The sequence below is a fragment of the Canis lupus genome, chromosome 1 (assembly GCF_048164855.1).
Source record: "Canis lupus baileyi chromosome 1, mCanLup2.hap1, whole genome shotgun sequence".
In the NCBI taxonomy this organism is placed as follows: Eukaryota; Metazoa; Chordata; class Mammalia; order Carnivora; family Canidae; genus Canis; species Canis lupus.
In genome coordinates, this window is record NC_132838.1 from 99236903 (window position 1) to 99259952 (window position 23050).

General features: G+C 55.5%; 1 protein-coding gene across 3 annotated transcripts in view; it reads right to left on the reverse strand.

The window, feature by feature from the left end:
• PHF2 (PHD finger protein 2) overlaps positions 1-23050 on the reverse strand; it is a 67284-nt gene that overhangs the window by 15518 nt on the left and 28716 nt on the right. For 2 of the 3 annotated variants that reach the window (XM_072842086.1, XM_072842095.1), the window contains exons 2-9: positions 18803-18888; positions 14082-14196; positions 6064-6224; positions 4044-4185; positions 1716-1902; positions 1096-1258; positions 603-690; positions 162-268 (exon numbers count right to left, since the gene is read on the reverse strand). In XM_072842086.1, the coding sequence (XP_072698187.1) occupies positions 162-268; positions 603-690; positions 1096-1258; positions 1716-1902; positions 4044-4185; positions 6064-6224; positions 14082-14196; positions 18803-18888 (1049 nt within the window). Of the gene's footprint in view, positions 1-161; positions 269-602; positions 691-1095; positions 1259-1715; positions 1903-4043; positions 4186-6063; positions 6225-7871; positions 7893-14081; positions 14197-18802; positions 18889-23050 lie in introns of those variants that run through there. The other variant, XM_072842106.1, reaches the window with a different exon arrangement.

Sequence of the window (23050 nt, forward strand, 5' to 3'; positions counted from 1 at the left end):
CCCTCCCCAGGGTGGCAGGAACGCCACCAGGGTCTTTCAGCTGCAGCCCAGAGCCAGGCAGACCCCCGGCCTCTGACATTCCAGCTGAGCCCCATCAGCAGCCCCGTGAGGGACCAGCCCCCAGAGCCACAGCAGAGATGCCAACCTGGATGTCATCATACCTCTGAACGCCTCCAGCAGGTGCTTCCCCATGTACCAGCAGGCAGTTTCAAAGTTGGGAAACTGAGTCAGGCTACCCAGTTTCAACCTCCTTTCTACTTCGTATGCTCTGGAAACCACAGCAAAGAACCATCCAGTGTATGAGTTCTGAGCAGGTGACACTAGGGTGAGCCCACATCACAGCCACAAGGCCACACCAAGGCTGTGCCACTCTGGCCTCCCCTGCGTCAGGGCGAGCCCCACAGGCCAGTGCCCAGGGAGAGGATTTCAACTCACCCCACACCCCCCAGGGGCCACAGGGGCTATCAGGGACCGGGCCACCCAGGGGCCCTGGCAGGACGGCACAAGAGGCTAACAGCGTGCCCAGAACTCAGGGGAGGTGCCACTGCAGCGGCGTGGCAGCAGGGACTCTGGCAGGTGGAACCAGGCAGGTGCGGCCCTACCTCATCTGCATCTCCACGCTCAGGCTGTGGAGGAAATGTCCCGCGAAGGCCAGGCAATCCACGGGCGTGAGCGTGGCGTAAATCCAGCCTGCGGAGGTGGGGATGTGGGAGCCCTCCGTGGCACATTCACACCACCCGGCCTCAGCCCATCTGCCCTGGCGGGCTGCCCCACGTGCCCTACGCTCCGTGCAATGAGGCCCAGCCTCCCAGGAGGAGAGTCTGTGTCCCAGCTGGCCTGGACGCTAAGCACACGCCTGCCTCACACAGACCCAGGAGCCAAGGGCACCCACCCAGGCCCGCCCACATTGGGGTGCCCTCCCTCTGGCCTCCACACATGGCGGAAGGGCCAAGGCAGCGCTGCCGCAGCCCAGGGAAGTGGGCACGTCCCAGACAGTCCTTGGATGTGAGCCTCGGCCAGGAACCCATCCCCTGGAGGCCCCAGGGTGAGGGCAGAGCCCTGCGGGGTAGACAGGGCACGGGAAAGGGCGCCCACCTGAGGGGATGAAGAGCGTCTGGCCCTGCTTGACAGTGCACTTGTAACACCTGTCCACCTGGTCGGCAAAGAACATCTCACTGTGGTTCGCGGCTGACTGCCAGCGCTCATACAGGGAGATGTTGGCCGAGGCCGGCTTGATGAGATAGAAGATCTTCTCCCCCTGCCAACGAGAGGCCATTGGCAGAGCCCGCCACGACTTGGGGCGCTGGGGGCAGGGGAGCCACAACCCAGGGTGCTGGGGTACAGGGGAGCCACGACCCAGGGCGCTGGCCGAGCCCAAGCCTTTGGATCCCCTTGTTCGTCTGTCTTCACATGTGCCTCTGTCCTGGCTCCCCCAACCCCCCAGGGCTCTGTGTGGGCTCAATGCTGCATGCTCCCCCACCCCTTCTTCTAGGAAGTCCTCCAAGCAGCGCTCCCTTCCTGGGGCATGCACACTGCTCAGCCCTGGCCTCCACCAGCGGGCTGCCTCCAACGGCAGCCTCCTCAGAATGACACTGCGCACCCTACCCGCTGTGCCCCCGAGGGTTGGACAAGTGTCCATTCTGCACAAGTGGCGGTGCTGGCCCGCCAAGCACGTGGGGACAGCAGGGGTCTTGCTGGCGCAGGCAGGTACCCACCTTGAGCACGTGGTACCAGGCGGAGGCACCACCCGAGTCGATGTGGAAGTCGGTGTAGCTGTCCTTCACGCAGATGAGGCAGTACTTGGTCACCTTGGGCTTGGCCAGCAGCGCGTCATCGGGCCAGCAGTTCTCCACCCATGACAGCTTCTTGACGATGTCGGGTGGCTCCACGAAGCTGGACATCCTGGGCAGAGACCGGAAGAGGGTCACAGCAGCAAAAGCACCCCCAAGTCCCCAGGGCCCTGGGGGGAACGGGCCCTGGGGTGTGCGTCCCTCCCCTATGGGCTACGAAGCATTGCCCCCACTTGACAGACCAGCAAACTAAGGTTCGTGGGGTTGGAAGGGGCCGCGGCAACACCAAACCGCGCTGTGTTCCACGGAGGCCAGAGACAGCGCTCCGTGGAGCACAGGCCGGCCGACGAGGGGGCAGGTGGCAGCGGCCTGCCTCGCATGCACCCGGTGCCCCGGGCATCACTCCACAGACCCTGCGGGGCTCTGGTAGGCCAGTACGCTCTTTCCAAGGAGGATACGGAAATACAAAGGTGGCCTCTTGGGGAATGTCGCTGTCTTGGTGAGAGTGCCCGGCAACGGCCTGGCATGCTCGCTGCTCGGGGGGACAGACCGCACAGCAATGCATCAGAGGCCATGCCAAGACGACACAGACACGGACCACACACCAGGCCCTGCCGCCCAACCTCAGCGACCTCACCGGCAGACCTCATAGCAGGTCCCCAGAGATGCCCATCTCTGTTCCCAGAGCCCTCCTCCACGCACCCGTGCCCACAGTGGCCTAGACCACACACCACACAGGAGAGGGACCCAGCCCGCCACCTGGGGCCCCGCGGCCATCTGCACACCCACCCAGGCTTCCCAACACGGCCACACATGCCCTTCTTTCCTTGCTTGACCGCTCCTCGGGGGTCCTGTCGCCAAGGCCAGCAGCTCCCTACAGCTCCTGGTGTGGGGGGCGGTGACCCAAGGCCCCAGGCACTGAGGCCCCCGTGGGGGACAGAGCACGGCTAACCACATATGTGCACATAATACACAGCAGGGCCATCTCTCTACCCATCACAGGTGCCTCCAGGGTCAGGGGACGCAGGAGTCACTGCAGGGTCCCTGAGGCCACAGCCCTGAGACCACTACCAACGGTCTATGGGGTCGGGCCCAGCCCCTGCCACCCCAGCTGACCTCCACAGGGACAGACCACACTATCTGCAGAGGCACCCTCCCCCTCTCAGCTGCTGGGCGGCCCTAGCACCAAGGCCACAGCCCAGCATGAAGTGTGAGGGCCCCTCGTGTACTTAGACTGGGCCTGTGGGAACCACACACCTTCTGCCAGCAAAGGAGTGGCCCCAAGAGGCCCAAGGGGAACCCCAAGCCAAAGCTCTAACCACCCCAGCTCCACACCTGCAGCTGCCTATGAGGACCACAGGCTGGCCAGCAGATCAGGCGGTGGCACCAGTCCGGGTGTGATCCATGGCCATGGTCACAGCTCAGCCTCCTTGACAATGCATAGCAGGCAGCTTTCGCCCATTTCTCCTAGTGCCACGGAATCCATTCTATTTCCCTTTATGCCTTTGCCGACAGGAAGCTCAAACACAACCAACAGCAGCTACGATACCCTGCCGGGGTTCTACGTCTCCCTGGGCTTTCTGGACTACACTGTCCTACCCGCCCTTCTGTACGAGCTACTTGGCTGACTCGTGGGCTTCTCAGAAGTTGGCAAGGTGGACAGGATCCAAGAGTGAAGTCAGGCTTAAACTAAACCATCAACAACTCAGGCCTTGTGGTGCACGAGAGGCCAGCTGGAGAGGCAGGAGTGCAACCAAGGAGCAGGAAGACGCGGCCCCGCTACACGGAGCCCTGGTCCTGGGAGGGCAGGACCGACGGACGGCCAGCCTCTGACACCAGAGGCCGGGACCTCGGTGGGCCCCAGACATTCAGAGCGCAACCCATGGGGCCTCCGCCCCGAGAACAGCAGTTGGCAGAGCAGGCCCAGCACACAGAGCTCGGGCTGAATCAACGGGAAGGGCAGGGCACAGAGCAACACTACGAGTGCACCTCTGGGTGTGCAGGCACATGAGCCCGTGGTAGGGGCATGTGGAAGCACGTAAGCCCATGTGTGGTGCAAGGATGTGCGTTCTGGAAGAATCTGTACCACCTCCGGCTCTGGCTGGGGGGCAGGATAGGGGCTGGCCAGACGATGAAACAGATCCTTTTGTTTGGATTTGTCACAATGCACGATGCACGAGAGGAGAAAGGGCAAGCAAGTGCAGCGGCCCTGCCACCTGAGTGCGTGTGGGCTACTCCATGGGCGGCGCGCACCTGGTGTCAGAGAACTCGAGGCTGGTGAGGTTGAGCACCCGCTTGCGGTTGGTGCTGTAGTAGTAGTCCACAAACTCCTTCAGCTTCATTTTGCAGTCTTTCTGCTTGGCCACGTCTGTCACATCCACGCTCCGCTCTGGGCCTGCGGGTGGGAGGAGGTGGTGAGTGGGGCAGGGTGCGCGCGGGGACCCAGGTGGGCCGTCCACCCCCGCCCGCCCCTGACTGCCACGGCGAGGGGGGCCAGACAGCGAGTGGACACATGGGACGCAGGCACACAGGGACTTCTTTTTTTTAATAAAATAATTTTTATTGGTGTTCAATTTACCAACATACAGAATAACACCCAGTGCTCATCCCGTCAAGTATCCCCCTCAGTGCCCGTCACCCACTCACCCCCACCCCCCGCCCTCCTCCCCTTCCACCATCCCTAGTTCGTTTCCCAGAGTTAGGAGTCTTTATGTTCTGTCTCCCTTTCTGATATTTCCCACACATTTCTTCTCCCTTCCACACAGGGACTTCTGACGAACATACCACAAGTGGGTAGTTAGTCCAGGTGCGCCCCAAATCAAGCCTGGGGCACACTCCACTTTCAAAAGGTAAAAAAATTAAAAACTCCTACACTTCTAGGGCACTAACTTTTTTTCCCAAAAACTGGTAAGTAAAAGGGAAAATAGTTTTCTGTAGCTGATGAGGAAAAAGTCAGCGTCAAGTCGCTGGTGACAGGAGGATCTAGGCAATCAAGGAACGGGCAAGGGCAAGCGCATCACGTCTGACTCAAAATTAGCAGTGGCAGAAAGATGCTCAGCGGGGACAGCCTCGCTGTCGTCTCAGTCCCCGGGGCCGCGTAGCCAGCTGTGCCTCTCCATCCAGGCCCGGGCGGGGGCCCAGGTGGAACAGCAGGCCCTGGGACAGGTTTATGGACATCGCAGGCTTGCTGTTGGCCCAAAACCCCAACAGGCCTGATCCTCCAACCGTCTGGACATGGGGAGAGGCTGAGGGGAATAATCAAGGGAAGTGGTGCTGCCCTCACGGCCACCCAGAGGGCCCTGCGGTAACCAAGGCAGCTCTGTCCCTGCTGCGGAGAGCTGGCCTAGGGCCCCTACCGGCTTCTCACATCTGCCAAAATGACGTACAAAGCAGACATTGGCTTGAAATGTCAGGTGTGAGGACACAGCAAAACCATAGAAATCTCGTGGTCCTGTGGCCAATACTGGACATGGAGACCCCACTTCCCATGTCATGTGGGTGTGACAAGGTCCGTAATGAAACAAGGAGAAGGGAAGACATTTGTGGCAACAGCCTGAGGGCCCCCTGCCCTCAGGGAAGCTGCTGCCGCTCCTGCAGGTGCCCGTGGCAGGAGGGGCAGCGTGTGGGGCAGCGCGTGGGGCAACGCATGAGGGAGCCACGGCCTATGTAGCTGGCTTAGCCGGGCCCAGGGACACAGCCATGGAACAAAATGACACAGCTCCAGGTGGAGACAGCTCAGGGAAGGCAGAGGGCAAGCCCTGACTTTAGCTGTCACTGCAGGTGCTGGGTGGTGCCTCTCCCTTGGGGGGCCTGGACATCTGCTTTCCAGGGTCTTCCCTCCTCCTGCACTGGCCACTCAGCCATCCCTGAGCCCCAGCCACTGCGAGGACCCCAGCTCCACGGGTATCCCTGCTGGGGAGATGGCCTCAGAGATGATGCCCAAGCACATGGGCACAATGCCTACAGCGCTGGGAGCTGCCAGGGGATGTATGCCATGCTGGACAGGGCGGCATGAACTGAAAGTGGAGGACTCAGTGAGGCCGGGAACCAGGCTGGCCCAGGAGGGGCCAAGGGGATGCAGCACAAACCCCAGGAAGGGACCCCCCCACCGCTGGCAGGATGAACCAGTCCCAAGACAGTCCCCACTTTGCAGCCACAGTAACTGACGAGGAGCCATTTAGTGGGACAGGGGTCTCATTCCAGAAGGGCATGAAGGAAGCCCAGCTCATGGGCACAGGGACCAGCTGGGGCCCATGACCAGTAGGCCACTCACCCACGTAGTTCTCCACATCGCTGACGTAGAAGGTGGGGGCCGGGACTGCCAGGCCCAACCCATCTTTCTTGGGGACGAGGATGGGCTCAGCAAAGCCATGCTCCTCCATGTAGCCCAGTGTGAGCTGGCTGCCCGGCACGCGGACCACCACGTCTTCCGCGCTGTGGGAAAAGTGGAGGTAGGGGGTCATGCCAGCCTGGGGCCTCCTGCCCCGCAGCACCCGGATGGGCCTGGATATGGACACCCACGGCCCGATCTCCTGCCACGTGCCCTCACGCCCTGGGGCAGCCATGGGGCACAGACTGGGTCGTCGGGGTCCAGGAGGCCCAGGATGGGGACAGGCAGGGAGGGGCAGACATGTGAGCGAGGTCTCCGCCCTTCTCCCTCCCTCCACCTGCCCAGCCTCCCCTGCACAGGATTCCCCTCCAGTGCTCAGACCTCACATCTCATGTGGAGTGGGGCCAGGCCTGAGGACATGGCAGATGGACACAAACCTTTCAGGGAGAACCGACCCCTGAGGCAAGCCGGGCACAGGACCTGGAGGCAGCCCAGGTCCCTGGCCATTCATGCCCAGTGGCATGCCATGGGGACCAGGAGCTGGACCAGAATCGAGGCAGACATTGGGAGGGGCAGACAGGGCCACAAGCCCAGGCAGAGAGCAGAGCTGGGGGGCGGGGGATGACAGGAGACAGCGCCAGGGCAGCCGTCCAGGCCCAGAGGGCAGCAGGGACAGGCAAAGGCCCCGGGAGGATGAGGCAGGGAGGGAGGAAAACAGAGCAGGAAGCTTTGACTATGCGTGAGTGGAAATTCTAGACGTGAAAAACATCATGTTTGAAAAAATTTTAAATTCAACAGATGCGTTTAATGGTAGCTGCCTGAAAAAAATGGTGAATTTGATGAAATTTGAAAAATAATACAGAGAATGGAGAGTGCTTATTTAAAAAGAAAACAGAACATTTTTCAGAACTGAGATAAGATAATTCCTCAAATTTAAAGAATTTACTGAGTCCTGAGTAGAATTAATAAAAACAAACACATATCTGGGAGCTGTGTAGCATGTCTGTGGTACATCAAGGACAAGGGGACAATCTTAAGTTTTCAGAGAAAAAAAGATTTTTTACCAACCCAAACCAACCAAGCAAAACACCAGCCCCTAGGCTGACAATAGACACCTCATGAGCAACCAGAGATGCCAAAGGATGATAGAACTGCATCTTCAGAGTTCAAGGAAAATAACTTTTACTCTTGAATTTTATTTATTTATTTATTTATTTATTTATTTATTTATTTATTTATTTATAAGATTGTTTATTTATTTATTCATGAGAGACACACACAGAGAGAGGCAGAGACACAGGCGGAGGGAGAAACAGGCTCCATGCAGGGAGCCTGACTTGGGACTCAATCTCAGGTCTCCAGGATCACACCCTGGGCTGAAGGCGGTGCTAAGCTGCTGAGCTACCTGGGCTGCCCTACTCTCAAATTTTAGATCCATTTTAGAAAAATCAGAATCATTCAAGAATAAGGATAAAATGAAAACATTTTCAAAAACAGAGACTACATCTATAAGTATTTCCTAAACCACTAAAGGATAATTCAACAAGACAGCAATCAAATTTAGAAGAAAGAAACGGGACTCAAAGCATAATGGAAAACTGTGCTACGGGTTTCACACAGTCCCTATCACACCACCTGCAGACTTCTCTGCAGAAACTAACAAGCTGAACTTGGGATGCTGAATGGAAATGCAGGGCACCCAGATGACCTAAGCAGTCTTTAAAAAGAAGAACAAAGTTGAAGACACTTACCAATCTCAAAATTCACTCCAAAGCTACAGTAATCAAGACTGTGTGGTGCTGGCATGAGAAGAGAGAAGAGACATACAGATCAGTGGAGCAGAATCCAGTGTCCAGAAATAAACCCAAACATCTATGGTCGACTGCTTTGTACCAAGAGCACCGAGATAACTCAATGGAGAAAAAACAGCCATTTCCATGAATGACAAACGGGAGAACAAAAAAGAATGAACACAAAAGAATGAAGCAGGATCCCTACCTCACATCATATGCAAAAATTAATTCAAAATGAGCTGAAGACCTAAATACAAAAACTAGAACTATAAAATGTTCAAAAGAAAACACAAGCATAAATCTTCTTGATCCTGATTTGGCAATGGTTTCTCAGAAGCCAAAACCATGAGCAACAACAACAAAATAAATAAATTAGATTCCATCAAAATTATAAACATTTTTGCTTCAAAGGATACCATCAAGAAAGTGGGTAGGCAATCCACAGAATGGGAGAAAGTATCTGATAAGTGACAAGTATCCAGAACATGTATAGAACTATTAAAACTCAACAATAAAAAGGCAACCAATTAACTAGACAGGGCTACAGTAATATGGGGCTGATTTCTGGTTTCAATTCCAACATGTAAAGAGCTTGGAAATAGTCACTCCTGTCCTTGCAAGAAAAAGTCTGAACAAACTGAAAATCAACAGATTTTCTTAGATTCACAGAGAATTAGGGTTACAGGGCAAGCAGCCACCCTGGAAACCTGGGGCGAGAGGCAAATACAGAAAACCCTAATTGAGGCAATCTTACCTGAAGCAGAAGCTGCTAAAGGTGGTAAGTGGGAGGAATGTCTAAACAGTAATTTTTGACAAAGAGCAGAGGTGGAGTGTGAACTAGCTGCAGGGATAAGAACTCATGGGGGCTCAGTCTCAGAGGAGACTCACATGGTCATGGGTTTTACCTGCAGGTTCTCCTGGTGAAGATCTGCTCCTACTTCAGGCAGGGTTGGGGGGAAGCGCCTGTGTTTGTCCTCCATAACAAAAGTCTACCTTCCAGGAGAGCGCACTTAACCAGGTCCTCATCTGACAGGGGGAAGGGCAGCTGGCCTCCTCCAGCCCCCACTAGCTTCCTGTCTCAGGAAGGGAGAGAAAAAGCAAAGGCCAAGAAATGCTTCCAAAGGTAAGAGCCCAGAGCCCCAGGCCCACTGAAGCACTGAAGTTTACTATTCAATTATAGAACACTTCCCCTTGCCCTAACCCTGATCACCATATAACAGCATAACAACAGTGGAGCATAATGGAGAGAACTGCAAGACAGATTCCATTTAAGAAGGAGTTGTTAGGGAAGCCCAAGGAAAACAGGGAAGGAAACTATGAGAAGCGATGTGTCTGGCACCTACAGCCACCATGGACACAGCCCAGTCCCTCACTCTAAATGTGTAAGTACCTCAGCTCATTTGACTCAATACATCATGTCCAGCCTTCAACAAAAAAAAAAATCACAAGGCATGCCAATCAAAAGGCAAGAAACCCATAGTATGAGGAGACAAAGCAAATCACCTCACACCTGTCAGAATGCCTAAAATCAAAAAGGCAAGAAATGTTGGTGTTGGCAAGGTGTTGGTGTTGGCAAGGTGTTGGTGAGGATGTGGAGAAAGGGGAGCCCTCGTGCACTGTTGCTGGGAATGCAGACTGGTGACTGTGGGAGTCAGTATGGAGGCTCCTCAAAAAATAATAAATAAAGATACTGTATGGTCTAATAATTCCACTACTGAGTACTGAGTATTTACCAAAAGACAATGAAATTACTAATTCAAAAAGATGTATCCCCAGGAAGCCTGGGTGGCTCAGTGGTTGAGCATCTGCCTTTGGCTCAGGTCATGATGCCGGGGTCTTAGTATCAAGTCCTGCATCGGGCTCCCCGCAGGGAGCCTACTTCTCCCGCTGCCAGTACCTCTGCCTTTCTCTTGGTGTCTCTCATGAGTAAATAAATAAAAAAATCTTTAAAAACAAAACAAAACAACACAACACAAAAAGATGCACCCTTATGTTTATAACAGGATTATTTACAATTGTCAAGAGATGGAAGTAGCCCACATGTCTATCCATAGACGAATGGATATAGAAGATGTGGTATATACACAATGGAATATTAATCATAAAAAAGAATGAATCTTGCCATTTGCAATGACATAGATGGAACTAGAGTATTATGCTAAGCAAAATAAATCAGAGAAAGAAAACTACCATAGGATTTCACTCATATGTGGAATTTGAGAAACAAAATAAATGAGCATAAGGAGGACCAAAAAGAGAGGCAAACCAAGAAACAGACTCTTCGCTATAGAGAACACACTGATGGTCACCAGAGGGGAGGTGGGAGGCAGTGGGGGAAATAAGTGATGGGTATTAAGAGGACACTTATCCTGGTGAGTACTGAAGTGATGTACAGAGCACCTGGGTGGCTCAGTCCATTAAGCATCCAACTCTTGGTTTCAGCTCAGGTCTTGAGATCAAGCCCCGTGTCAGCTCCACGCTCAGCACAGAGTCTGCTTAAGATTCTCTCTCTCTCCCTCTTTCTCCCTCCCTGCCTCTCCCCCTGCTCATGTGCTCATTCACTCTGTCAAATAAATAAATAAAATATTTTTAAAAATTGCTGAATCACTACCTTGTACATCTGAACTAGTATATACTGTATGTTAATTATACTTCAATTTAAAAAATATTTTTTTAATTTATCAGAAAACAGCTCAGATATAGCAAGAATTTGGAATTATCAGATAGGAAATTTTTTAAAATTATGAATAAAATGTTAGGAGTGTTAGTGGAAAAAGTGGACAACATGCAAGAATGGAAGGGAAATACAAGTAGAGAAGTGGACACTCTAAAAATCAAAAGTAAATGATAGAAACAATTAAAAAGTGTGGCAGAAATGAAGAATGTCTTTGATGGGCTCATCAGTAGACTGGACATGACTAAGAAAAGAATCAGTGAGCTAGAAGTTAAGTCAATAAAATCTGCCCAACCTGAAATGCAAAGAGCAAAAAGAATGAAAAAGGCAAGAAACAGAATATCCAAGCAGTGGAGAACAACTGCAGAAAGAGTAACATGCATCATGGGAAGACAGAAAGAAAAGAGAGAGAGAGAGAGAGGAGCAGAAGAAACGTTTGAAGTAATAGTGGCTGAGAATTGTCTAAAAATAATGACAGACATGAAACCACAGATCCAGAAAACTCAGACAACACTGAGCAGGATAAACACCCACACGATTCCTAGGCATGTCATAACCAAACTGCAAAACATGAAAGATGGTATCCTGACAAAGGCAGATGAGAAAGATCCTGTTCTACCACGATGGTGTGAAGAGCTCTGCTAACCCCACCCAGGGAAACTGGTGAAAATTATTTTGAAAAACAACGATTCAAAATCTCTGGAAATGGTTCTAAGAGCAGACAGCAAATGAAGAAACATCTAGTACAGAAAATCTATGAAAACTTGGTAGGAAAGGCATGTGACCATGTCTCCCTTCACTTCCCTGGCTTGGTGAGGAGACTCCCCTCTGTCAAGTGGCAGCCAGGGACACAGGAATGCTGAATGGGAGTGCTTCCCACCTTCCAGGCAGAGGGATTTCCTCCTGGAAGGACGGCAGCCCTTCTCCCCCTAGCTGTCTGTTGCTGGTTCTAAGTGTTGTGTGAGGGCAGCCAAGACACAAGGGCTCTCTTCCACCCAGCCCACACTCATGGAACTGAGACTGTACTGAGAAGACTGTGGCCCTGGTCACCTTGGCCCAGCCTCTTCTCCTCAATGTTCTACTAGAAGTCCTAGCCAGAGCAATTAGGCAAGAAAAAAAAAAGTAACACAGACTGGAAAAGAATAAAGAAAATGATCTATTCACAGATGACATGATCTTGTATATAGCAAGTTGTAAGAAACCTATTAAAAATCTATTAGGACTAAAAAACTAGCTCATCAAGGTTGCAGGATACAAAATCAATATACAAAAAACTATTTCAGTACAGTAGCCATAAAATAAAATTAAGAAAACAGTCCCATTTAAAAGACATCAAGAAAAATAAATTACTTGGGAATAAATTTAACAAAGGAACTACAAAACTTATACTCTGAAAATTGAAAAATATATTTGAAGGAAATTTAAAAGATCTCAATAAATGAGAAAATATCCATGTCTGGGGGCCAGAAGACTGAGCATTTTTCAGGTGGCAGTACTCTGATCCTACTGATGTACAGACTCAACATAATCTGTATCAGCTGACTTCTCTGTAGGCTCGACAAGATGATTCTACAATTCATATGGAATTGCAACAGACCCACAATGGCCAAAATTATCTTTAAAAAGAAAAACAAAGTTGGAAGACTCACACTAGTCATTTCAAAACATACTGCAAAGCACAGTAATCCAGACAGCCTGAGACTGGCCTGAGGGTAAACAGAGATTAGTAGAATAGAATAGAGTGTCCAGAAATAAATGCAGACACTTCTAGCTAAGGGCCAAGACCACTTAGTAGAAAAAGGATTGTCTTTTTACAAATGGTGCAGGGACAAATGGAGAGCCACATGCAAAAAAAAATTAATAATAATAAAACAAAAATAAAACAAAACAACTTAGATCCTTACCTCACACTATATGAAGAAATTAACTCAAAATGTATCAAAGACCAAACCGTAAGACCTAAACACTATAAAATTCTTCAAAAAGAGAACATCGGGATAAATCCTCATGACTCTGGGTTTGGACTTGGCAAATGATCCACAGCTATGACAACAAAAGCACAAATAAAATGAAAAATGGATAACCTGGACTCCCTCAAAATGACAAATGTTTGTGCTTCAACGGATACAAGCGAGAAGGTGAAAAGTCTACAAAAAGGGGGAATGTATTCATAAATCATGTATCTGTTAAGAAACTTGTATCTGAAATAAAGGAAGAATTCTTATGACTCAATAATAGAAAGACACAAAAAATTAAAAATAGGTAAAGGGTCTGAATTGACGATTCTCCAAGGAAGACATATAAATGACCACCAAGCGCATGAAAAGATGCCCAACGTGACTCATCAGCGGGAAATGGCAACCAAACCCAAGTGAGAGAATACTTCACACCTAGAATGATGGTTAGAATCAAAATGCCAGGTGATGATGTGCTGGGAAGGGCGATAAGAAATTGGAACCCTCACGCTCTGCTGCTGGGATCAGAAAATGGTGTGACCACTTTGGAAAACAGGCTGGCAGTTCCCCAGACAACTGAATACAGAGCTACTCCTACAAACACAAAAACATATGTCCAACAAAATCTTGTACAAGAATGTTTCCAGCAGAAACAGTCACAGGAGCCAAAAATCAGAAATAATCCAAATGTGTCAGCTGATGAATGGATAAACAAAATATGGTCCACCCAAACAGCAGAATATTAAATAAAAACTTTGGGGGTGACGGGAACGTTCTAGAACTAGCTGGTAGTGGTGCACACATCTGTGACTACACTAGAGAGACTGAATCGTACTTCAAACGGGTGAACTGAGTGGCATGAGTTACATCCCAGTGAAAGTGGGGGAAGAGAAAGAAGACAGAGGAGGAAAGCACCTTCTCCACAGAGGATCACGGGTAAGAGTCACACTGGATTTCTCACCAGAAATTGTGCGTGCAAGAAGGCAGCGGAGGGAAATATTTGAACTGTTTAAGGAAAACACTCCCCACGTAGCATTCTGTGCCCAGTGAATTACTCTTCAAAAGTCGAGGAGAAGCAAAGACATTGTCAGACCAACAAAGTCTTCAGGCGTGAGGGGCCAGGGTGAGGGCTCAGAGCAGGTCCAGTGGCAGGTGCCGCTTTTCAGCAGTGCTTCCCCTGCCCTCACCCCGGACACAGGGCCCCCGAGAGGGGGACCCAGGGAGAGCCTGCCAGGCCCAGGGACACAGGAAAGGCCATCCCGTGTGGGCTGGGATCGGCCACACCTGGAGGGTGGTCTTGGGCGGGACCCAGCCCCGTTGCGGGACCGGACAAACCTGAGGACCACAGCCTCTCCTCAGGATGGCTCCAAGGCCCACACCAGGCAGGGGGGCTGATGTGCCTAGAGGGTCCCCAACACCTGTACCTGGAAGTGCTGAGAAGGGAGAGCCAGGGTGCCTGGAGCTTTGGGGGTTGCACTGAGCCCCTGGAGGGAAGGCCGTGCTCCCGAGCCCTGGGAGGACAAGGCTGCTGCCGCCCACCTGGGGAAGGTCCGACTCCGCAGCTCCTTGATGAAGAGCTGGCTGCCATTCTGCACGGGCTTCACGTCGGGTGTCTGCCCTGGGCCGTGTTTGTGCCAGGCCCGCTTCTTCTTCACTGTGGGGAGACAGGGGCAGCTCAGGGAGGACAGCCAGGGAGGGCTGGGAGGACAGCCAGGGAGCTGCCAACGCTGCACACCTCAGCCCCCCAGAAGCAAAGCCCTCGAGGTCCTTGGGGCCCGGCGCACCCACCTCCCTCCACCCTGTGACCTCCTCACCCGCCCCACCCCTACCAGTCCTCTGGCTCAGCGACCACACCCAGCACCTGGGGTGGCCCCGGGACGCTCTCCACTGGCACCCAGTCTGCTGAAAGCCTGTCGCGTCAGAGGCACCTGCTGGAAGTCCCCCCAAGGCCAGCCTTCGGGGCACCATCCCTCTGACTTGTCCTCAAATATCCCAAAGCCTGTCACCTCCCTGCAGGGACCTTCGCTGCCCCGACAGCCACAGCTGGGGCACCGCAGCTTCTGGCCTCCTCACCCCCTAGCTGTACGCACCCACGTCCCCAGTGTGTCCACCCTCACATACCCCCAACCTGCCTGCTCCCATTGACTCTCCCGTCCTGGTGTGTGCTCCCAGGACGGGGGCCCCCACCTTGGACTTTTTACACACAGCGAGTGCACACACCCCTACTAGACACATTCCCCGCACAGGCATACCCACACAGTGCACACACGCACACTCACACCCCCACTGGACTGCAAGCCAGTGATTTCCTTGTGGCCCCTGCCCCCACTCAGGGCAGCTCCTGGGGACTGAGGCTGCTGGACAGGGTCTGGAATAGGCTGGATGAAGCTGGACATGAGGGTTGCGAGTGGACCCTCTGGGCACCTGTCCTTCAGAGACGAGCATGGGGAGTGGGATGCCACTTCCCCCCCCCCGTGCCCTGCACAGTCACAGCCCCGAGACCGTCGCCAACAATGGCGTGATATTTCTGCCATGCTTGGTCTGCACGCATGTTATGGAAACCTGGCAAGATGGTGAGGGCGGAGGACTCCAGGCTGGGGCTTCCGGGAGCACCAGGCACATGTGGGAGTTGAGGAGAGCCCAGTTGGCCGCCCAGATCCTTCTTGCCTCACCATCCTGTCACTGTGCAACCCTGAAGAAGGGACTGGGCATCTCTGTGCCATATCTTTAATAGAGAGGGACGAGTCCTAGTCTCACCTACTCCTCGGGTGCCCCAGGAGCTCTTGGGGTACCCTCTGAGCAGGCATGGCCCGTCCCCCAGGCAAGGTTGCTTGGGCGGCAGGCTCCTGTTCACTGAGCTCCCTGCACTCACCACACTTGGCACGGCCCAACACCAGCGGGCCCAGGGGCACAGGTGGGAATGGCCACCCTCCCGGGCACTGCACTGGCCCCTCAATGCCCACTGAGCAGCCCAGCTCCGCATGGGGGACGACAATGCTGCAGGTGGCCTGAGAGTCACCCCTTCTTCCCAAAGAGCCCAGGAGGGTGACAGCAAGGGCACCCAAGGCTGAGGCAGGGCCCGGGACACCACCCCAACAATGGCTCAGGGCACCCTGACTCTGAGACCAGTGTCCACATCACCATCCCTTTGCTGAGCCCATGGCTGCATCAGGACATGCCCCAGCCACATGGTGCTTGGCAATCAGGGGCCCGTGGCAAGCGGGGCCTCCCTGCTGCCCCCGTGGGAGTTGAACCTGACCTTGCTTACAAGGGGTCCAGCGCGTCTGGGGATTTGAGAAGGATGTGGAAGGGGAACATGCTGGCAGCCACAAATGACACCACAGAGAGGAGAGGCCGGTGGGTGACAGATACCCTCATGCAGCTGTGAGGGGGGAGCTGCTGTGGAGGGACCCCCGTGGGTCCCCAGGGTCCTCCAGGACCAGCACCTGCATATGCCCCAGGATGCAGAGGCCCCGCAGGAGGGCCCTGGCCAGGAAGCCATGTGGGGAAACTGAGGCGAAGGGTGGCCGGGGTTATGGGTGTAAAGGGCAGTGGGAACACTGCAACCCCACACGCCTGCTGAGAGCTGTGCCTGAGAAGCAGGTGCCCTGAGGGCTGTGGCCATCCTGGGCCTCACCCGGGACCAGGCACCACGAGGACAGACCTACCCGCCGGACACTGCACTGGAGCCTATGGCTGGGACAATAGCCAGACACGGAGCTGCGACAGAGGCAGGGTGGGTGCCACGGGGCTCCTTCCCCCCACCTCTGGGGCCCAGGAGCCCGAGTGTCCCCCCACTTATGCACCCCCGATAAGGCACCCTGGACACATCCGCCCAGGAGAAGGCTGGGGATGACAGGTGCCCTCAGGGAGGAGGGCTGAGCCGTGAGGGTACAGCTGCCACCACAGGAGCATGAAGCCACATCTACCCTTGAGCTGCCCCTCCCCTGCCTCCGAGCCAGCCGCGGGGACTCCTTTCCAGGTTCCCGGGGACCCTCAGACCCCAAATCTGTGTGAATCGGGTGAACCCGTGAGCCCATCCTTGATGCAGTGTGCCCCCCACAAACCCACATAGGGCCCCCAGGGCAGACCACGGGCTCAGGGGTCCCCGGGGACATGGGGGGGCGAGGGTCCGCACTGTGGAGCATCCGACTGGAGCAGATGCGGCCAACAGATCACTGTGTCACAGTCAGTGACACAGACCTGTTCAAGGGTGGAGTGACAGTCATGCGTACGCACATGGGTGGGAGTCTTAGTTCCTCCAGCTCGGCCACGACATGGCAAGCAGCCTCCACCCACAGCAGTGAAGCCCAGCTCACAGGATTCACAAAGCACGCGCACACACCTGCACACACATGTGAGCCCACACATGAGCATAAATGTGCATACACACAATCGTGCACGCGTGTTCATGCTCATGCACACATCTACACACGTGCACACACATCACGTGTGCACACACGCATGCACACGCCTGTACACACATAAATCTCGTGTGCACACACATGTGCACGCACTTGTACACATACATCCATGCACACACACTCATGCACACACAGCCAGGAAGGGCTGCTGGATCCCAGCAGACGTGCCCTGGGGTGGCTGGCTATACGTTCCAGGAAGGGTCACCCGCACTTGGGTTTTAGCAGGAATACAGGGCAGCGGGAACCCCCCAGCACAGGGGCAGGGTCTCAGCAGGCACAGGGGGCCCCCCAATCACGGGCAAGCTCGTGGTCAGGGAGGTGCTTCCAGGATGTGGAGATGTCGGAGAGGTCACGCCATGTGTGAGCTCCAACACCCCCCTCTTGCACTTCATGCAAGAGTCCCCAGGACGCTCAGCTCTGTTGTGGGGTCAGGCGGGGTCTCCTAGCCCTGTCCTGCTCCATCCCTGGCCTCACCACAGGGCTGTGCGGGGCAACCCCAGCCCCCTGCCCAGCCCCCCCCCCCCCCCCCCAGCCCTGAGCTTTCCCTGGGGCTCACGAGCTGTTAGGAGGCCCCTAACCCACAAGGTGACAGTCATTGCGTGGACCTGCTATAAGGCAGGGAGCACAGTCATGTCTGGGGAATTGCAGCAGATACACCCTGAGCACCAGCACTGCCAGCTACTGGGGGTACGAGGGGAGGTTAGCAGCCTAGAAACCTGCTGGTTGTGTGCATCTGGCACTGCTTTATTGCGTGTGACCATGTCCCAAGCCAGAGTCAATGCAGGCTGCGGTCCCCTAGTGACCCTGGCGCACAGGCCAGGCACAAAGGGAAGCCAAGAAGGAGAGGTGACATCCCCCCATCTCGCCCAGCTTCCTGGGTGGCTGGGGCACAGCCCCCAAGACTGCCTTAACCCACAAAATGGGGGTGCCGGCACCCGCCTTGACCTCTGCTGGATCCAGGACTCGCCCCACAGGACCTATGGGGGTCCAGCCTCTGCCCTGTGGGTGGACACCAGGTGGGATGAAGTGACAGGACTCCTGGTGGCCTGGAGCCAGCTGTGGCTACACACACACACACACACACACATACACACATACACACACGCCTCCAGTCATCCAGGGCTCAGGATGGCAGGGCTGTGATCAGCACCCAGCCAGGGCCAGCGTCCACACTGCACCTTTTATGAGCACCTATGTCCCTCAACCCAGGCCAGAAACCGGAGGCCACATTAACACCCCCATGCCATCTGTCTTGTCCCTGGGCCAGGTGTCCCCAAGGTACCTGTAGACCAGGGCACACCCCCTGCATGGCTCAGCCTCAGAATTCACCTCCTAGTGGGGACACAAGCTCCGGTGGAGGCACATTGGCTGAGCCTGTCCCCAAGGAGCTCCACGGGATGCACCACAGCCCCACGGGACCAGCTGGCAGTTTGAGAAAGGGAATCTCCCAATAGGTGTTACCAGAGAAGGGACAGCAGACCCCCAACACAGGCCCTCTGTGGCAGCAGGCTGTGGGCAGTGGGCAGAGCAGCCTCTGGACACCCCTGGCAGGCTGTCCCCATCTCGGATGGGCCTGGCCTGCAAATGCTGGTGCTTGAGGCCCCTACCCAGGCCTCTGAAAGTTGGTGGAATCTCTCTCTGCACAGGCCAAGCAGCCTCAGCTGCACCCCTGGGCAGGAGCGACCAGGAGAGGCACGGTGACAAGTCCATGGGGGCAGCAAGCAAGGCCGGCAGTGGTCCCCAGGCACCAGGATGCAGCCACCTCGGGTATGTCGCCCAGCACACCAGGCCAGGGCCGGTGGGAGCTCAGGGGTAGCAGTATGGCCCAGTACTTACAGGTGGACTTCCCGTGGGTTTTCTCGCAGTTCGGGCAGTGGTATATGTCGATGTCTGGGGCCTCCTCCTCTTCCACTCCCACACAGCTGAAATGAAGGAAGCACAGATGTTGCCGTTGGTCAGCAACCGCTCGGGGTCTTCCCGACAGAACCCAGGGCGGCTCCCGCTCATCTCTCAGGAGGGCTGCGCAGTACCCGCGCCAGAACAGTGGCCCATGGGATAGAAGGGGGCTCGAGGAGGAGGGAGGGCGGAGAGACAGGGAAGGCCTTGCTGCACAAGACCCGGCTACATGGAGGGATGGGCCGTCCCCCAGGCCTGCCTGCACGAGGGCCACCGCATCCCATCAGCACAGAGCTGGGGGGTCCCAGGGGGTCTGGCGGGCTGCCCCCACCATATCACCAGGGCAGCTTGGGGCTATGGATTGGGCCCCTCCTGCCATCTCAGGGGGTGGTACCATGGTGCCAGGACAACTGAATACCAGAAGTTGAATCTCTACCTCACACCATATATAAAAATTAACTAAAAACAGATTAACAACCTAAATATAAGGCCTGGCACCGCCAACGCTAAGAAGAGAACACAGGAGTACAACTTCATGACCCTGGCTTTGGTCACAGACTCCCAGATAGGACACCAGAAACATAAGCAACTAAGAAAAATCAAGCTGGATATCATCGAAATGTAAAAGCTTTTTGCACTAAAGGACACTAGGAAGAAAATGAAAAGACAAGACGGAGAACGGGAGACAGTATTTGAAATCACGTGTCTGACAAGGGTCCCGTGTCCGGAGCGCACACAGAGCTTCACAGCGCGACGGCTGTGAGACGCACAACTCAGCTTTGACGTGGGCCAAGGAAGTGAACAGACACACTTCCCAGGATGAGCTACAAACGGCCAACAAGCTCACGAAAGACGCTCAATGTTCTCAGTCGTGTGATGTCACTAGAACGCAACCAAACCATGAGAGGCCGCCCCACACCTGCTAGGGCAGCTCTGACTTTTACAAGAAAGAAACTCCAGGAAAACTGCCAGTGCAGCCGCACTGTGGGAAACCTCTGCCAGTGAGAACATAAAAGCCAACCATTTCCACGGGATTGTCTGACGGCTCCTCACACTTACAGACTCGCCCTGTGACCAGGAGCCCTGCACCCCATAGAGCAGGGCCTCGACAAACCCGTGCATACAAGCACCCACAGCAACATCCGGCACAGTAACGAAAAGATGGAGGCCACCCAACGTCCACCAGAGGACGGATGGACAAACCGACGTGGGCTGTCCACGCCACGGGGTCGTCCTCGCCCTTGACAGGGATCGGGCGCTGGCCCTGCTATGACACGGATGTGGCCTGTGACAGGAGCCAGACACACAAGGTCACAGATTGTAGGACCAGCTGGGGTGCCAGAGGCTGAGGAGCGGCCGCTGACTGGGCACAAGGTCTCCTCCTGGGCTAAAATGTGTGCGGATTGGGCACAGCCCGTTTTTGCACAACAGTGTGAACTGAACACCACTGAGGTGCTCACTTTAAGAGGGGTGGTTTCACGTCACATGAATTTGATCTCAGTCACCGACACAGAGGACCTGCCTTGTGACAGTGGCACCCGATCACCGCCACCACTGACCATTGTCCTAAGGCCAGCCGAGTGCTCGCCCTGCCTCAGGCAGCTCCAGGGGCCCCATGCCGGTGAGCCTGCAACCTCCCCGCAGCCACAGGAGGATCGTCACTCGCCTGTGGTAGGAGAAGCCCAGGTGGCCAAGGGGGAACATGTACCCAGACCCCAAGCGCCCCCTCGCTGGGTTCCCTATCTCCTGCCAGGTGAGCCCTCACAGCCCCAGGGTCCCCAGACGGGGCCATGGTCTATGGTCCATGGTGACAGGAGCGGAGCCTGAGCCCAGAGCCCAGAGCAAAGGTTCCTGAAAATACCAACTGCACTCTTCATCTTAGAACATCAACAGCAGCACGCGGACAGCGTGAAGAGTCAAACGTGGAAGATTAAGCCGTCATGAGCCCACCGCCAGGCCACACTTACCTACTCCGTGATGCGAAGTGACTTCCACACAAGCAAGGAATTGCAAAGGAAGCCAGAGCAAAGGAGCTGAGACGGGTTCCCAGCCAGTGGCAAACTCCGAAGTGCCCACCTAGGAACACAGGCCCCTCCAGGCCCCGGCGTGAAGGGTAATCTCTCCATGGAAGAACCGGGTGGAGCCCGCCCCACTAGCCACCCAGGAAATGGGAGCTGGAGGCACATGAGGCAGCGATTACCCCATAAATCCAGCCACGCAGACATGCTGAGCTGCTCCTGCCACAGGTAGAGGCTCAGGTAGATGCTCAGGAGGCAGCAAAAAGCCCAGATCTCCAGGCCTGCCCTCCCACAGGGCCCCAGGGAGTCCCCTCTTCCCGCTGTCCCCATCCCCACCAGCGGCCAGCTCCCTCCTGTGTCTTCGGGTCCTCCAAGCCCCGGACACTGCCCCACCCACAAGGAGGAGTCACCCACCCACCAACCCAGCCCCTTGCCTGGCCCCCTGCAGCCCCCTGGCCCCTCTGTTCCTCCCTCCCAGCCCCCAGCCCCCTGCCTGCCCCAGAAAGGGCCCTGCACCCCCCAGCCTACTCTGTACCCCCCGGCTCGCTCTGCACCCCAGGCCCTGGGCCAACTGGCCTCAGTTTGCTCATTGATCAATCAGAGACCACACTGGCGTGAGGTGGGCAGAGATGCATGGTAAGCCCCCATCACCCACACCCACCAGGAGCCACATGCTGTGAGAGCCAGAGTCCTATAGACGTTCAGGACCCAGAATCCACACCCAGGGTCCACAGCCCATGTCCACACCCCAAGTCTACACCCCACATCCACCCTGTGTCCACACCATACGTCCACACCCAGAGTCCACACCTCAGGACCAAACCCCCATCTCCACCTGGAGTCCTCACCCCAGGTCCACCCCACTCCAGGCTACCTGGTCACTGGCAGCCCTGAACAGACGGCCCACCTGCCCTCATGGGTCTGCCTCTGCTCCTGTGGGAATCCTGGGGACCTTTGGCCATCACAGACTCCTGCCTGGCCTGGCCACGGGGACCCCTGGGACACACAAGGTGCCGACCCAGCACACAGGATGTCACAGGCCCCAGGGCCCTTTCAATAGGTCAGGGCTTAGGGGTACAGCGGAGCGCAGAAGGAATGGGGGCTGTGGGGATGGGAATCCACAAGCCTTCTCCACCCCACTCAATCACCACCCTCTGATCCCACATGTCCGGAGACCCTCATGCTCTGGAAGGCCCACAGCACAAACCCATGTGATGGGGGAAGCTGAGGCCCAGGGGTTGCCGTTCCTGCAGCCAACACTGCTCCCGCCCCAGGCCTCTTCTTTACAACAGCAGCCCCTGGGTGCGCAGGCCTCAGCTGAGCCACGACCCGCTATAGCTGCTGGGTTCAGGGTGTCCAGATGAGGGACAGGGAAGGGCCGGGGTATGGGTCCCTTGTTCTGCGCAGGACACCTTGGGGCTGCCCCTCACCTGGGTGCTGGCGCCATAGCTAACCTCCCTCCCCTGGGGATGCCAACAGCTCCCCCACAACCTGTGGCGTGTGTCACCTCGGGGCCCTGACTGCCTGTGTCTGCAACCCGACCCTGCCCTGACCCTGCCCCGGGCGCACGCACCCCCACCCGACCCTGTCCTGGGAGCACCCCAGCCAGGACACACCTAATTCCCCACGTTTGGGATGTGGAACCCACGGCTCGTGGGCATCCACCACGGCATCCCCTCCAGCTCCTGGGGACGGCCTGTTCCTGGAACCACTCATTGGTTTGACCATCCCAAAGTTAAGGCTTTCCCAGCGCATCCCAAGAAATTACATGGGAAAGCACCCAAAAACCTAAGAGAACAACAGCCATGGAAAAGTCGTGAACATGCTCTGCCCTGAAGCCGGGAGCCAAGACCTGGAGTCGGGATCCAGGGCGACGGCCTGCATGGCCCGCACCCCGGAGCACAGAGGTGCCCAGCTGTCCCCACGGCCGCCGTCCCAGCATCAGGAATTGTCACATTAAAGCCAAACACAAGGCAAATGCATCTCGTGATCATGACCGGGTGCACCTCAGGAGATTCAGGGGGCAGGTCGGGGGAGAGAATCCCATGGCCCAGGACAGGCGGAGGGTGGGCCCCACGGCCTGGAGGAGCCCCAGCACCCAGGGAGGGAGGTCAGCGCCTGTGGATACCACTACGAGGTCTTCTCCACATCCGCAGCAGGGCCCCGGAGG